The sequence below is a fragment of the Oncorhynchus mykiss genome, chromosome 11 (assembly GCF_013265735.2).
Source record: "Oncorhynchus mykiss isolate Arlee chromosome 11, USDA_OmykA_1.1, whole genome shotgun sequence".
NCBI lineage: Eukaryota > Metazoa > Chordata > Actinopteri > Salmoniformes > Salmonidae > Oncorhynchus > Oncorhynchus mykiss.
This window is the reverse complement of record NC_048575.1, coordinates 73,036,049-73,050,850: the sequence shown is the minus strand read 5'-3', so window position 1 is coordinate 73,050,850 and position 14,802 is coordinate 73,036,049. Positions and strand designations below refer to the sequence as shown.

Here is a 14,802-nt window from a genome sequence, read left to right as displayed (position 1 = left end):
ATATATTTGGCAGGAGGTTAGGAAATGCAGCTCAGTTTCCACCTCATTTTGTGGGCAGTGTGCACATAGCCTGTCTTCTCTTGAGAGTCAGGTCTGCCTCTCTCAATAGCAAGGCTATGCTCACTGAGTCTGTACATAGTCAAAGCATTCTTTAAGTTTGGGTCAGTCACAGTGGTCAGGTATTCTGCCACTGTGTACTCTCTGTTTAGGGCCAAATAACATTCTAGTTTGCTCAGTTTTTTTGTTGTTAATTCAAGTAATTCTCTTTTTGTTTTCTCATTATTTGGTTGGGTCTAATTGTGTTGCTGTCCTGGAGCTTTGTTGGGTCTGTTTGTGTTTGTGAACAGAACCCCAGGACCAGCTTGCTTAGTGGATTCTTCTCCAAGTTAATCTCTCTATAGGTGATGGCTTTGTTATGGAAGGTTTGGGAATCGGTTCCTTTTAGGTGGTTGTAGAATTTAATGTATCTTTTCTGCATTTTGACAATTAGTGGGTATCGGCCTAATTCGTCTCTCCATGCATTATTTGTTTTACATTGTACACAGGATATTTGGTGTTTTTTGGTTGGTGAGCAGTCCCCAGACCTCACAACCATAAAGCGCAATGGGTTCTATAACTGATTCAAGTATTTTTAGCCAGATCCTATGTCGAATTTTATGTTTCTTTTGATGGCGTAGAAGGCCGTTCTTGCCTTGTCTCTCAGATCGTTCACAGCTTTGTGGAAGTTACCTGTGGCGCTGATGTTTAGGCGGAGGTATGTATAGTTTTGTGTGTGCTCTAGGACAACGGTGTGTAGATGGAATTTGTATTTGTGGTCCTGGCAACTGGACCTTTTTTGGAACACCATTCTTTTTGTCTTACTGAGAATTACTGTGAGGGCCCAGGTAGGTCTGACAGAATCTGTGCAGAAGATCTAGGTGCTGCTGTAGGCCCTCCTTGATTGGGACAGAACCACCAGATCATCAGCAAACAGTAGACATTTGACTTCAGATTCTAGTAGGGTGAAGCCCTACTAGAGAAGCCGGGTGCTGCAGATTGTTCTAGTGCCCTCGCCAATACGTTGATATACAGTTTATTCGGAAAGTATTCTGACCCCTTGACTTTTTCCACATTTTGTTATTTTACAGCCTTATTCTGAAAATGATTAAATAGTTTTTTCCCTCATCAATCTACATACAATACCCCATAATGACAAAGCAAGAACAGGTTTTTAGAATTTTTTGCAAATGTATTAAAAATAAAAACTGAATTATGACATTAGCATAAGTATTCAGACCCTTTACTCAGTACTTTGTTGAAGCACCTTTGGCAGAGATTACATAATTGAGTCCTATTGGGTATGATGCTACAAGCTGGCAAACCTGTATTTGGGGAGTATCTCCCATTATTTTTTGCAGATCCTCTCAAGCTCTGTCAGCTTGGATGGGGAGTGTCGCTGCACAGCTAGTTTCAGGTCTCTCCAGAGATGTTTGATCGGGTTCAAATCCGGGCTTTGGCTGGGCCAAAGAGACTTGTCCCAAATCCACTCCTGCGTTGTCTTGGCTGTGTGCTTAGGGTCGTTGTCCTGTTGGAAGGTGAACCTTCACCCCAGTCTGATGTCCCGAGCGCTCTGGAGCAGGTTTTCATCAAGGATCTCTCTGTACTTTGCTTCGTTCATCGTTCCCTCGTTCCTGACGAGTCTCCCAGTCCCAGCCACTCAAAAATATCCCGACAGCATGACGCTGCCACCATCATGCTTCACCGTAGGAATGGTGCAAAGTTTCCTCCAGATGTGACACTTGGCATTCAGGCGAAATAGTTCAATCTTGGTTTCATCAGACCAGAGAATCTTGTTTCTCATGGTCTGAGAGTCCTTTAGTAACCCTGAAGCTCTGTCAGAGTGATCATCTGGTTCTTGGTCACCTCCCTGACCAAGGCCCTTCTCAATTTGCTCAGTTTGGCACGGGCTAGGAAGAGTCTTGGTGGTTCCAAACTTCTTCTATTTAAGAATGATGGAGGCCACTGTGTTCTTGGGGACATTCAATGCTGCAAATAAAATATTGGTACCGTTCCCCAGATCTGTGCCTCGACACAATCCTGTCTCGGAGCTCTACCGACAAATACTTTGACCATATGGCTTGGTTTTTGCTCTGACATGCACGGTCAACTGTGGGACCTTAAATAGACAAGTGTGTGCCTTTCCAAATCATGTCAAGTCAATTGAATTTACCACAGGTGGAAAAATCTCAAGGATGATCAATGGAAACAGGATGCACCTGAGCTCAATTTCGAGTCTCATAGCAAAGGGTCTGTATAGTTATGTAAATAATGTTTGAAAAAGACACGGGGACAACACAGGGACGAAGCCCAAAACAAACCCATCTATAAAATACACAGGGATGTAACCCAAACAAAAGAGCGAGGTTTAAACCTCTTAATATTACATGGGACGAGACCCGTCATAACACTACATAGGACCAGACCCGAAATAACAAGTGCACAATACACGTATCACGAAAGCCTAAACAATAAAGCACAGGTACTCACAAGACCAACTGACATGGGAACAGTAACCGACAAGTACAATGGGGAACAGAGAGCACATATATAACATACTAATCAGGGGGAATGGGAACCAGGTGTGCGTAATGAGACAAGACAGCCCGGGGTTGGTGGTAATGAATCAAGTTCAGTGATGCCTAGAAAGCTGGTGAAATAGACCTGGTGCATGGAATGAGCAGCAGTACCGGGGGACTCTGTGTCATTATAGGTTATTGTGTGTAGATTGATGAGAAATATATATAATTTAATCCATTGTAGAATAATTCTGAAACGTAACAACATGTGGAAAAAGTCAAGGGGTCTGAATACTTTCCGAATGTACTGTATATGTTGAACGAGGGTGGGGCTCAAGCTGCATCCCTGTCTCAACCCACGGCCCTGTGAAAATACAACTTTTTTTTTCTCCAATTTTAATCGCACACTTGTTGTTTGTGTTAATGGATTTTATAATGTCGCTGCTGTCCTTGTCTGTTCATAAGGCTAGAACTGAGATGGGAAAAATTCCCATTCATCCTGGAACATGATTCAGAAGATTTTAAAGTTAGGGGAGTTAGTGTTTCTGTCTGTTTTAAAGACTCTGATCGACAACACTGTTTGTGATGACTGCAGTTGTTTCTAATCTTCAATTGTATCTTTAACTTGTGACACTTGGTCCTGTGTGTGTATTTTGTATTTTTCTGTAATATTTTGTGGACACACTGCTATTTCCTTGTTTTGGCTTCTTGCCATGTCACCCTCGCAAAAGAGGTTTTTAACCTTAATGGGTTTTACCTGGTTGAATAAAAACCATTTTAAAATGTTGTATATTTTCCCCCAACACCACTTTCCATAAATTTTTACAGCAGAGCTCCATGCCAAATTGAGTCGAAATATATATATTTTTATCAACAAATCAACAAATCAGAGCCTCAGTACATTGTTTTCACTGAGGAAATGTAGATGTCTGCTGTTGATGATACTTCTCTCTCTCTCTCTCTCTCTCTCTCTCTCTCTCTCTCTCTCTCTCTCTCTCTCTCTCTCTCTCTCTCTTTCAATTTATGGACTTTATTGGCATGGGAAACATGTTAACATTACCAAAGCAAGTGAAATAGATAATAAACAATAAAAAAATGAAAAATGAACTGCAAACATTACACATTCAACAGTCGTAGCCAAAAGTTTTGAGAATGACACAAATATTATTTTTCACAAAGCCTGCTGCCTCAGTTTGTATGATGGTAATTTGCATATACTCCAGAATGTTATGAAGAGTGATCAGATGAATTGCAATTAATTGCAAAGTCCCTCTTTGCCATGCAAATTAACTGAATCCCACAAAAACGTTTCCACTACATTTCAGCCCTGCCACAAAAGGACCAGCTGACATCATGTCAGTGATTCTCTCGTTAAAACAGGTGTGAGTGTTGACGAGGACAAGGCTGGAGATCACGCTGTCATGCTGATTGAGTTCGAATAACAGACTGGAGGCTTCAAAAGGAGGGTGGTGCTTGGAATCATTGTTCTTCCTCTGTCAATCATGGTTACCTGCAAGGAAACACGTGCCGTCATCATTGCTTTGCACAAAAAAGGGCTTCACAGGTAAGGATATTGCTGCCAGTAAGATTGCACCTAAATCAACCATTTATCGGATCATCAAGAACTTCAAGGAGAGCGGTTCAATTGTTGTGAAGAAGGCTTCAGAGCGCACAAGAAAGTCCAGCAAGCACCAGGACCGCCTCCTAAAGGTGATTCAGCTGCGGGATCGGGGAACCACCAGTACAGAGCTTGCTCAGGAATGGCAGCAGGCAGGTGAGTGCATCTGCACGCTCAGTGAGTCGAAGACTTTTAGAGGATGGCCTGGTGTCAAGAAGGGCAGCAAAGAAGCCACTTCTCTCCAGGAAAAACATCAGGGACAGACTGATATTCTGCAAAGGGTACAGGGAGTGGACTGCTGAGGACTGAGGTAAAGTCATTATCTCTGATGAATCACCTTTCCGATTGTTTGGGGCATCTGGAAAAAAGCTTGTCCGGAGAAGACAAGGTGAGCGCTACCATCAGTCCTGTGTCATGCCAACAGTAAAGCATCCTGATATGTGTCTCTAATATGGTCATACATTTGGCACGAGGTTAGGAAGTGCAGCTCAGTTACCACCTCATTTTGTGGGCAGTGTGCACATAGCCTGTCTTTTCTTGAAAGCCAGGTCTGCCTCTCTCTCTCTCTCTCTCTCTCTCTCTCTCTCTCTCTCTCTCTCTCTCATGAGCCCACTCCAGCCTGTCCATTCTCTCATGATGACCGCCTACAGGGCTGACCCATATAGTCATTAGCCATGTGTGTGCATTGGAGAGCTCCCTATGTACTTAATGTACTGTAGGAGAGCTCCAGATAAGGAGTTGGGACGTTGAGCATGGTACAAAGATTGACCCTAAAAGCACCAACATATTTCGACCACTAAAAGCACAAAAACTGGTCTTTTTTTCCTCCTCAAACTGGAAATGATGGCAAAAAGATACTTTCTGTCAAACAGTAACACTTTTTTATTTTATTAACATTTTGCAACACAAGTAAATTATTTACATTTCCAAAAATAAGCATATTGTACACACATTAGAACATTTTCACACAATTAAAAATCAAATTCTATGTTTATGTATGTTTTTCATGTTTTGAATGGTTATTTTATGTTTTTTTTCAGAGGTTGAATTTGGCGATTGAGCTAATCTGACATACCAGTATTAACAAAAATAGCCACTGCTATGCTATGCTGATATGTTATATAGGCTACAGTATATGGGCACCGGTGCCATCAGTCTTTTAACTTTAACTTTGGAATGCTATGGGCTCTCAACGGAACTTGTTATAGAGACTTGTTATAGAGAGTTATAGTGGCTGCCACGCCCCCCAGGGGCCAAATCTGCAGTGGCTCCATATGTATATGTATATGTTCAGAGTACATACTGTACATCTATCTACCTCTGTGCCAACATTTATGCTTTGAGCCCACTACTATTGAGTCCACATTTTCAGCACACCACTAGTATACAAAAGAGAGATTACTTTTCTTTCCTCCATATTAACACAGAAATCATTGTGTTTTTATGTCTGTAAGTTAATTAGTTGCTTGATAAAGTCTGTACATTTCTGAAGGACAAAACAAAGGGTTTAGAAATGATGTCCTTTTTTTGGAGTGAAGCATCGTCACACACAAGATCAGCAAATAACCCATTTGAGTCCCATATTGTCCACTTAGTGTTTTTACAGCAAATCAGAGAGGCACTTTACTGCTTGTTGATTATCAAAGGCTCCACGTAGCACATTGCCTAAATTTAAAACAGTAGTATTAAGAATTTTTCAGCAGGGACCCCATTTTTTTCCCCAAGAATTTCTTGCGGTCCCACCCCAAATCTGATGACACAACCTTAAAATCGGTACATTTTGATTAGACATCATCAAATAACTTTCAGTTTCATTGCATTTTCATCTCTTATCAAAATTAAAAGAAACCAATAAATACATTTACTCAATAAAATTGTATTTGTCAAATTATCTTTCTCAAAAAATGTATTCCATTCTCTTAAATATATATATTTCTTTAGTTTTTGGCGACCCTACTGCTGTTTCCATTGCGACCCTGACTTTGAATACCACTGATCTAAAACATTACTTTGACTTTTCATGAAACTGTGTTATAGTGAGACATAACACAACTCGTCTTAGCCATCAACCGCATGTTGGAGTAATCCTTAAAGAAGGAATGTAAAAGAAGAGGTAACTTCAGAGGGATTGGTTTGCCTCAGCAGCAGCACAGAGTTAAGCTGATATGTATGCTGTGTGTGTTATTGTTACACACCGTATACCCCCCACCTTGTAGATGTATTATTCATGTTGAACTCTGCTTTCCTCTCTCTTTTCCTCTCTTTTCCTCTCTTTTCCTCTCTCTCTCTCTCTTTTCCTCTCTCTCTCTCTCTCTCTCTCTCTCTCTCTCTCTCTCTCAAATATTCCTATATCCCTCACCAAGACGCTACCATGAGCCCGCTGCGTCGATCCTCGAGATCCCATGGTGACAGGTAATGTGTCTTGTCAACGTGACAAGGACTGACATGAAAATAGTGTGTGTGTGTGTTTGTATTGGCTGTAAGCCTATGTTTGTTTGATCTTCTACTTAAACATTCCACCAGTATCAATAGAGCAGCCATAATGAAACGGTCCCAGAGTGATCCTGGATAATTGAAACCTGTTTATCTTCATTTGACTATGTTTAATGGTGTATTCAGTGGACTGCTCCGACCAATACTACCGTTCTGTACAGAACATTTATTAAACCTTGCCTCCCAAATGACACCCTATTCTCTATGTTGTGCACTACTCTTGACCAGAGGGCTGTGCTCAAAAATCGTGCACTACTGTAGCTATATACACATGCTGTATCTTAATTTGATCATTCTGTTGTTGCAGGAATGTTCTTGCTCAGCAGGAAATGCCAACTTGTTTTGTACTCAAGGTTCAAAAAGGCTTCTAAAGTTAGTAATTTCCACGTTAAAATATTTACCCTAACGTAAAATGTATCAACCCCTACAAAAAAATTCCATTCATTATAATCCACATAACAATTCACATGACCTGTTGCTTGCAGGATTATTTTCATGCTGTGGTTTCAAACTTCCTCAAATGAAGATACGGCATCTGTAGGAAATAGGGTGTCAATTTGGGATGCAGGCTGTATGTTCAGCTAGGGAGATGATCTGTGTTCCCTAGGGGGTTTAATGCATCATAATTACATCATGTATTGTCACTGTGGAAATCGTCTTCAGACATCAAATTTCACATAATCAAAATGTGCAGACTTTGTGGTGTAGTTATTTAATGCGGAGAGAAACCTTTCCATTTTAACTGGATCCAAATTGCTTAGGATAATCTTACCATTCAATTACTGCACAAGTTGATGGATTTAACATTTTCCCTCTCCAACAGGTCTGTTTCAAAAAATCCCATCTAATGCCAAAAATGGTTGGAATTCTATTCAGCATTTATTTATACATTTTTGCTCATGTGGTGAAAATGTGGATGGCCCAGACTCTGGGCAGTTGATCAGGCCATTGATTTAATCAGATTTTATATATTTGTGTTAGTGCTCATTGTGGATCTGTACAACTCTGTTTTGCTCACTTTAAACACTCATGTGCATGCACACACACAAACACACACATACTCTTGCATCGACCCAGATATGAACAAATCCCTTGATAAAAATGTAATTTCCTTCTCTGCTTGCTTGTCATTCCTTTCCCTTTCATTGCAATGGAACGCTACAGAATAAGAGGAGATAAAGTACATGGATGTGCTTGTTAAACCTTGCTGTCAACCATTGAGACATATCATAGTTGTACCTCTGTCCTGTCAACAACTCAAAACGTATCATATCCCAGTGTGAGACTATATTCTAACCTCCTCAGTGCTCTGTCAGCAACTCAGTATGTCAGTGTCAGAGGTCATATCAAAAGCTGCTTGCCAGCAATCAGAGATCGTGTCTTAAGTCATCCAACCCTACATATTTTTTTATACAGTATGTCTTTCTTAGATTTCTTATACAGTATGTCTTTCTTAGATTTCTTTGTATGTTGTCAGGTCTGACTCCACGGAGACCCTCCAGAAGAACAACAGCAGCAACAGTGGAGTTATTCTGGACATCTCAGCCCTCAAGTTGGAGGTGGACTCTGAGGTCCCTCCTCTACCGCCCCGCTACCGCTTCAGGGACCTGCTGCTGGGGGACCAGTCCTTTCAGAATGACGACAGGTAATGGTAATACACCTGTAAAGATAATATACCTGTAAAGATTATATAATACACCTGTAAAGATAATATAATACACCTGTAATATAATACACCTGTAAAGATGATATAATACACTTGTAAAGATTATACAATACGCCTGTAATGATTATATAATGCAACTGTAAAGACTATATAATACACCTGTAAAGATTAACAATACACCTGTTAAGATTAACAATACACATGTAAAGACTATATAATACACCTGTAAAGATCAACAATGCACCTGTAAAGATTAACAATACACCTGTAAAGATTACACAACACACCTGTGAAGATGTGTGTGTGTGTGTGTACGGTAGTTTTTCTTCTTTGCAATTAATTGATCATAATTAGGGACGTGGCGGTCATTACATTTTGTCAGCCGGTGATTGTCATGCAAACAGCCAGTCTCACGGTAATTTACTGTTAATTAACATAAACACGTTTAACATCTCCTGGCTTCCACGCATAGCGTACAAGCCACTGGTGCAGACCTTTGGAACATCTACATTTTAAAAAGTATAATTTATGCCAGCCAGGTAGGCTATACTCCTGTTGTTAAGAGGAGCAATGTGCTCAATATTAGGAAAGTTGAGAAATAAATATAGTAGGTCTAGCCGATAGAAAGCTGATATAGAGGGCATCACTCTGTTTTCTCACGCAATTGCATAGCCTATAGAAATGCTGCACAACTTGAGCTCATGGGTTCTCATGAACTGTTTGATTTAGATTTTCGATTACATTTGCAATGATGTCAGAGTGATTAGAGGGACGATAGAATGCTGAGTACCAGGCAGTTGGCAAGTTTGGTAGACTACTAATGAACATCAGCAGTATCAGAGCTGGGAGAAGCCTAGTTACTGTGACTAAACAGTCACATGGAATTTGACTGCCATCATGACTCAAGAGAACTGGAACTGAATTCCCTCAGTCATTGTATAAATGCATTCTGCTTCACTGCTGTTATGTGGAGATGTCCTTCAAGGTGGTGCTGAAATGAATGAAAATCAGTGTGGGAAGAACAGAATGGAGTTTTATGTTTATTTGCAACAGGCAGATGTAGCCTAGTGGTTGGTGTAAAATTGTGCATAGTTTCTTAATGTGGTTACTAAGTCTTTATAACACACTTTAGTCCAGATGGGATTCTACTGTTTAAAAGTCATTTGAAGGGTTTTGGGTTTTCTATTAGGTGATTGTGGAGCGTTCTTCTGAGAGTACAGATGCTTTATCTTCATTTCAGACCCTGAAAATAATCCTGCATCAACAGGAAATGTGAAATGTTATGTGGATTATAATTAATTAACATTTTTTTGTAGGGGTAAATAAATGTTTCCTTAGGGCAAATCAAGTCTGTAATGTTAAATTGGATACAACAACCTTAGAAGCCTTTTTAAACCGTGGATACACTACAAGTTTTCATTTCCTGCTGTGCAAGAAAAATCCTGCAACAACAGGATGATCAAATTAAGATACAGCATCTGTAGCTAGCTTGTTTTCTGAGAATTTGTAAGCACTAGTGGTCTATCAACATCAGCAGCTGCCTGTCACCGTGGGAGTGCTACCTGACTGTATCGTGGGTCAAGCTCTGATTGGCTGACAGGCTGGCTGATTTGATATAGTGTTGCAGTAAAGACTGAGCTTCGAGCCATATGAATACTTTTTACAGTGTGAGCTACGTGATTAACGACAAATGAGTTGGAATTCGGTAATAAATACACCTAAACCCAACAAAATCAAAAGTAACCAAAGGTATTGGCATGATGTGTTGTGGATTGAAGCTCATTCGTTTGTTGACAGATATCGCCATTGGGAGAATTTAGTCTGCCAGTAGCAATTGGTTATATAAATTCTTCTTAAAAAATCAGAGCAAGAGTACATTGTTATTTCTCTATTTCTACAGTCAACATGTCAATTCCAGTAGCACACGTCTCACCCAGGAGTCCATTACCGTCTGTAGATTGTATTTATTCTGAACATGTCCAATATCGCTGTGGCCTGATTAGCTAGTACATCAACTGTATGGATTTTTATTGCTGGAAAGAGTGAAATCCCTTTCTGCTGCTGCCTGAAATTTCAAGGTAAAGCGGCTTTTGTGAGAGTCAATGTGACGTCTCACATCGCTCTCTGTCACTTCGTCCTCTCTTTATCCTTCCCACTTGCTCACTCCCTCTCTCTGACTCTTTTCTCTCTGTCCTTCTCTCTCAATTCAATTCCATTTAAGGGCTTTATTGACATGGGAAACATATGTCAACATTGCCAAAGCAAGTGAGGTAGATAATAAACAAGAGTGAGATAAACAATAAAAAGTAACAGTAAGCATTACACTCACAGAAGTTCCAAAACAATAAAGACATTTCAAATGTTATGTTATGTCTATATACAGTGATGTAACGATATGCAAATAGTTAAAGTACGAAAGGGAAAATAAATAAACATAAATATGGGTATGTATTTATTATTTATTGTTATTATTTATTGTTATTATTTACATAGGAGTTTGTTCTTCACTGGTTGCCTTTTTCTTGTGGCAACAGGTCACAAATATTGCTGCTGTGATGACACTATGATGTTTCACCCAGTAGATATAGGAGTTTATCAAAATTGGGTTTGTTTTCGAATTGTTTGTGGATCTGTGTAATCTGAGGGAAATATGTGTCTCTAATATGGTCATACATTTGGCAGGAGGTTAGGAAATGCAGCTCAGTTTCCACCACATTTTGTGGGCAGTGTGCACACAGCCTATCTTCTCTTGAGAGCCAGGTCTGCCTACAGCGGCCTTTCTTAATAGCAAGGCTATGCTCACTGAGTCTGTACATAGTCAAAGTTTTCCTTAAATTTGGGCCAGTCACAGTGGTCAGGTATTCTGCCACTGTGTACTCTCTGTTTAGGGCCAAATAGCTTTCTAGTTTGCTCAGTTTTTTTGTTAATTGTTTCCAATGTGTCAAGTAATAATCTTTTTGTTTTCTCATTATTTGGTTGGGTCTAATTGTGTTGTTGTCCTGGGGCTCTGTGGGGTCTGTTTGTGTTTGTGAACAGAGCCCCAGGACATTCTCGCTCTGTCTCTCCATCTTTCTCTCCCCCTGTATCTCTCTTCTCTCCTTATCTCTCTCTCAGCAGGAAATTGCTTTCAGTATGTTTTATATCAGCGCCGTAAAGCTGAACTCTATTCTCACCATGCCTAGAACTGACAATCCTAAATTAGTGCTGTCAAACGAGTAAAATAATGAATCGAGTTAATTGCATTAGTTAATTACATTTAAATTACATTTTTGAATTTGATAAAAACATATATTTAACAAGAAGTACATTGAGTTACAGGCATACTTTGATAGTAATGGATAGAAACACAAAATTATGTACATTGGAATGTTTTAATAGCATGTTCATCATGATCAACACAAAATTATCTACATCAGGATATTTTTATAGCATGTTCACCATAAACAACACAAAAGTCACTAACATAGAACTATTAATGCTCCCAATGGTTAAGTAGGCCTACTCCCTCTTATCACTGTTATTGCACAGCACAGCACACACACACACACACACACACACACACACACACACACACACACACACACACACACACACACACACACACACACACAGTACTGTTAATCTTCAGGCATTCTAAATGAGTGTAACTATCTCTATGGATACAAAAAACAAAGAGCTTTTAAACTTGTCCAACAATGTTCTGAAAACACTGTAACCATCTGTACTGTTCAGATAACTTTACACACATAGGCCTTCACACCTTCTCACCCTCCCACATCATCTCTCTCACTTACTCCCGCTCTCCCACATCATCTCTCTCACTTACTCCCGCTCTCCCACATCATCTCTCTCACTTACTCCCGCTCTCCCACATCCTCTCTCTCCCACATCCCCTCTCTCTCACCTCTGGTTGTCAGTTATCAGGTAGCTAGCTAGGTAGGTAACATGATTAGCTAGCTAAACAATGTTTTTTATATCAAACCCCAAAAATGTGTCTTGCGAGTAGTTTAAAATGGCCTGTGACATGCACACGAATCCGCGGCAGAAAGACAAATCATAGCTCCAGTAATATAACTTTGACAAGATTTTGGCTAGAAGAATACAGTCTTCAGCTATGTAAAGGCTGTAGCTGTGTTCCGTGTTGTGTTCTGCACTTAAAAGGATTGATGCGAAAACAGGTGTGCATAAATGGTCTCGTGCTGTGAAGAAATGGCGATTAACCTTGTCAAAACAATTTACAGCGCTAAACATGTCACGGGTTAATGCGTTATAAACACGGTAACTTTGACAGTCCTATTCAAAATATTGTAGTATTTTTCCTGCACAAATTGGACAGTATGTTTTTTGTTGTGGGATACTGATTTCTCAATATTTTCCTTACTGAGAGAAGATGTACATTACATATTTTCTCTTTGCCAGAGCAGTGGTCCAGTTTATGTGCAGTTTTTTAAAGAATTATCAAGGTCGGATGAAAGAATGTTGATCCGAAGCTCATAGAGATTGCTTTAGAGTAATATTGTATGCATCAGCAGATTTGTTGATAAGGTGTTTCATTTTACTGCACAGAGAATATCACATAACATATTTGACTATTAATATGTAACAGTATATTTCTCCCTTAAAGCCAGAATAACTTGAAAACACAATGCCTCCCAATGCATACTCCTTCACGTATATTTTCCCTTGGGTGTCTCAGAAGTCACATTGTTGAAGATAATTGTAGCTGGTTGCTGGGCTACCACAGTGTTTTCTATCCATTTAGACACTATAATTTATGGAGATCTCCATGGCAGAGTCTGTCTTCCCTAATCGCTGTCTGTGGGTTTTATGTGAGAAGCATCTTCACGCACTTACAGTTTTTATCAGCTCGTCTCGAAGAACATTATCCAAAATGGAAGCACATGTAATTAGTTCCTCATCAGTGCTGCTTGGTTATTTCCTAACTCCAGAGCTTACAGTAAGCAGAAAATAAAACTCATTTTGGTTTTGCTATGCTCTGTGCTGATATATAGGATGTTCTGCATCCTTCACCCTCCTCCCTCTTTCTTGGTCTCTCTCCCTCTATCCTAACCCAAGCAATATTTACTGTCTTTGGTTTTTAGAAAATAGCTATTTAACATGCCGTTTGGCATGCTTACTCAATTATCTGGCATGACATAGACCAATTTATAGGGACTCGTCAGGCATTACTAATCAGTCACTAACATCCAATTCTCATCCTTACATTATGAAATATAATCATTAATATTACCAGCCGAGGCTAGTGGGTGGGAGGGGAGGGGTAGTTGTGAGGCCCATCAGGCTCTGCCAGTGCTGTCTTTCTCCCTGCCTGCCTGTCTGTCTGTCTGTCTCTCTGTCTGTCTCCCTGTCTGTCTCCCCGTTTGTCTACCTCCCTGTCTCCTTGTCTGTCTCCCTCCCTGTCTCCCTGTCCGTCTCAGTAGTAGGCTATGCTAGGCTAGTGGGGTCTGTCAGTGCTGTCTGTCTCCCTGATTGACTGATGCTCCCTGGTTGGCTGGTGTTGCAGGCTAGCATGGGCTTCCTCAGAAGGGATCCCCTCCCTGGCCTTCATTATCTTCAGGGCTGGAAGCTAGAGATTAACAGGCACAATGGGAGCACGCATATGACAGGAGGATGGGAGGAAGGAGGGCTGACGGAGGAGAGGAAGACAGGAGGAAGAGTGGTTGGTAGATACGACCCAAATCATAAATAGAAACGCCACTTGATTGAAACCTGAACGAGTAGCAGGGTGACGTTTGTGATAATTGGTTCCACCTACGTTTCTTTCCGATGAATCACTTTGTTTCCCTACCCCCTCCCTCTTTTCATGATGCTTATGGAAGCTATATGGAATGAGTGGTGGTAATTACATGCTAAATCAACAATAACTGCTCCTTTGAGGGGGAATTACATAGTTTGACAACAGACCCTGCTTTCTATAGCATGTTTACTAGAGAAATAAGCATGAAGTACTTTGAAAACGCGTCACACACCATGGCAACAACAACGCAGCCAAGAACAAGAGCCTAACTGGTTTTCTATCACTGTGTTTATGGCAGGGTGTAGCAGTGATAATGATGATGATGATGGTGATGGTGTCCTCTGAATGCTTCAAGGGCTGTATGTGCTTCAGGGAGGGTCAGTTAGAAGGGTCAACTGTTTCCTGCTTGTTTGTATCCAATGGTCTGTGTTCTGAGGATATGTGATGTGCCTGGAGTGTTGGGCTATGTTGCTGCCAAGACAAGGCACCTCTAAGCTCAGACACACACACGCTGTCAGATTCAGAGCCTGGAGTCTAGACCATAGGTAGGCTTAGTCATCATGTTCGTGTGTGGGTGGGCCACAGTTACAGCTCTCACCTATCACCCTCATCAGCACTAGAAATTGTTTTAGTTTCATTTTAAATTGACTGCACTGTACTTTACATCTGCATTGTGGAATGTACTGTAGCTCAATCAGTATGAGAATTGCAT

At 40.5% G+C, this 14,802-nt stretch overlaps 1 protein-coding gene across 10 annotated transcripts in view; it reads left to right on the top strand.

Moving 5' to 3' along the window:
• Positions 1-14,802, top strand: part of LOC110536366 (potassium channel subfamily T member 1) — a 134,094-nt gene that overhangs the window by 11,419 nt on the left and 107,873 nt on the right. For all 10 annotated transcript variants that reach the window (XM_036936281.1, XM_036936280.1, XM_036936272.1 and 7 more), the window contains exons 2-3: positions 6,537-6,585; positions 8,144-8,311. In XM_036936281.1, coding sequence (XP_036792176.1) covers positions 6,537-6,585; positions 8,144-8,311 — 217 coding nt within the window. The remainder of the gene's footprint in view (positions 1-6,536; positions 6,586-8,143; positions 8,312-14,802) is intronic.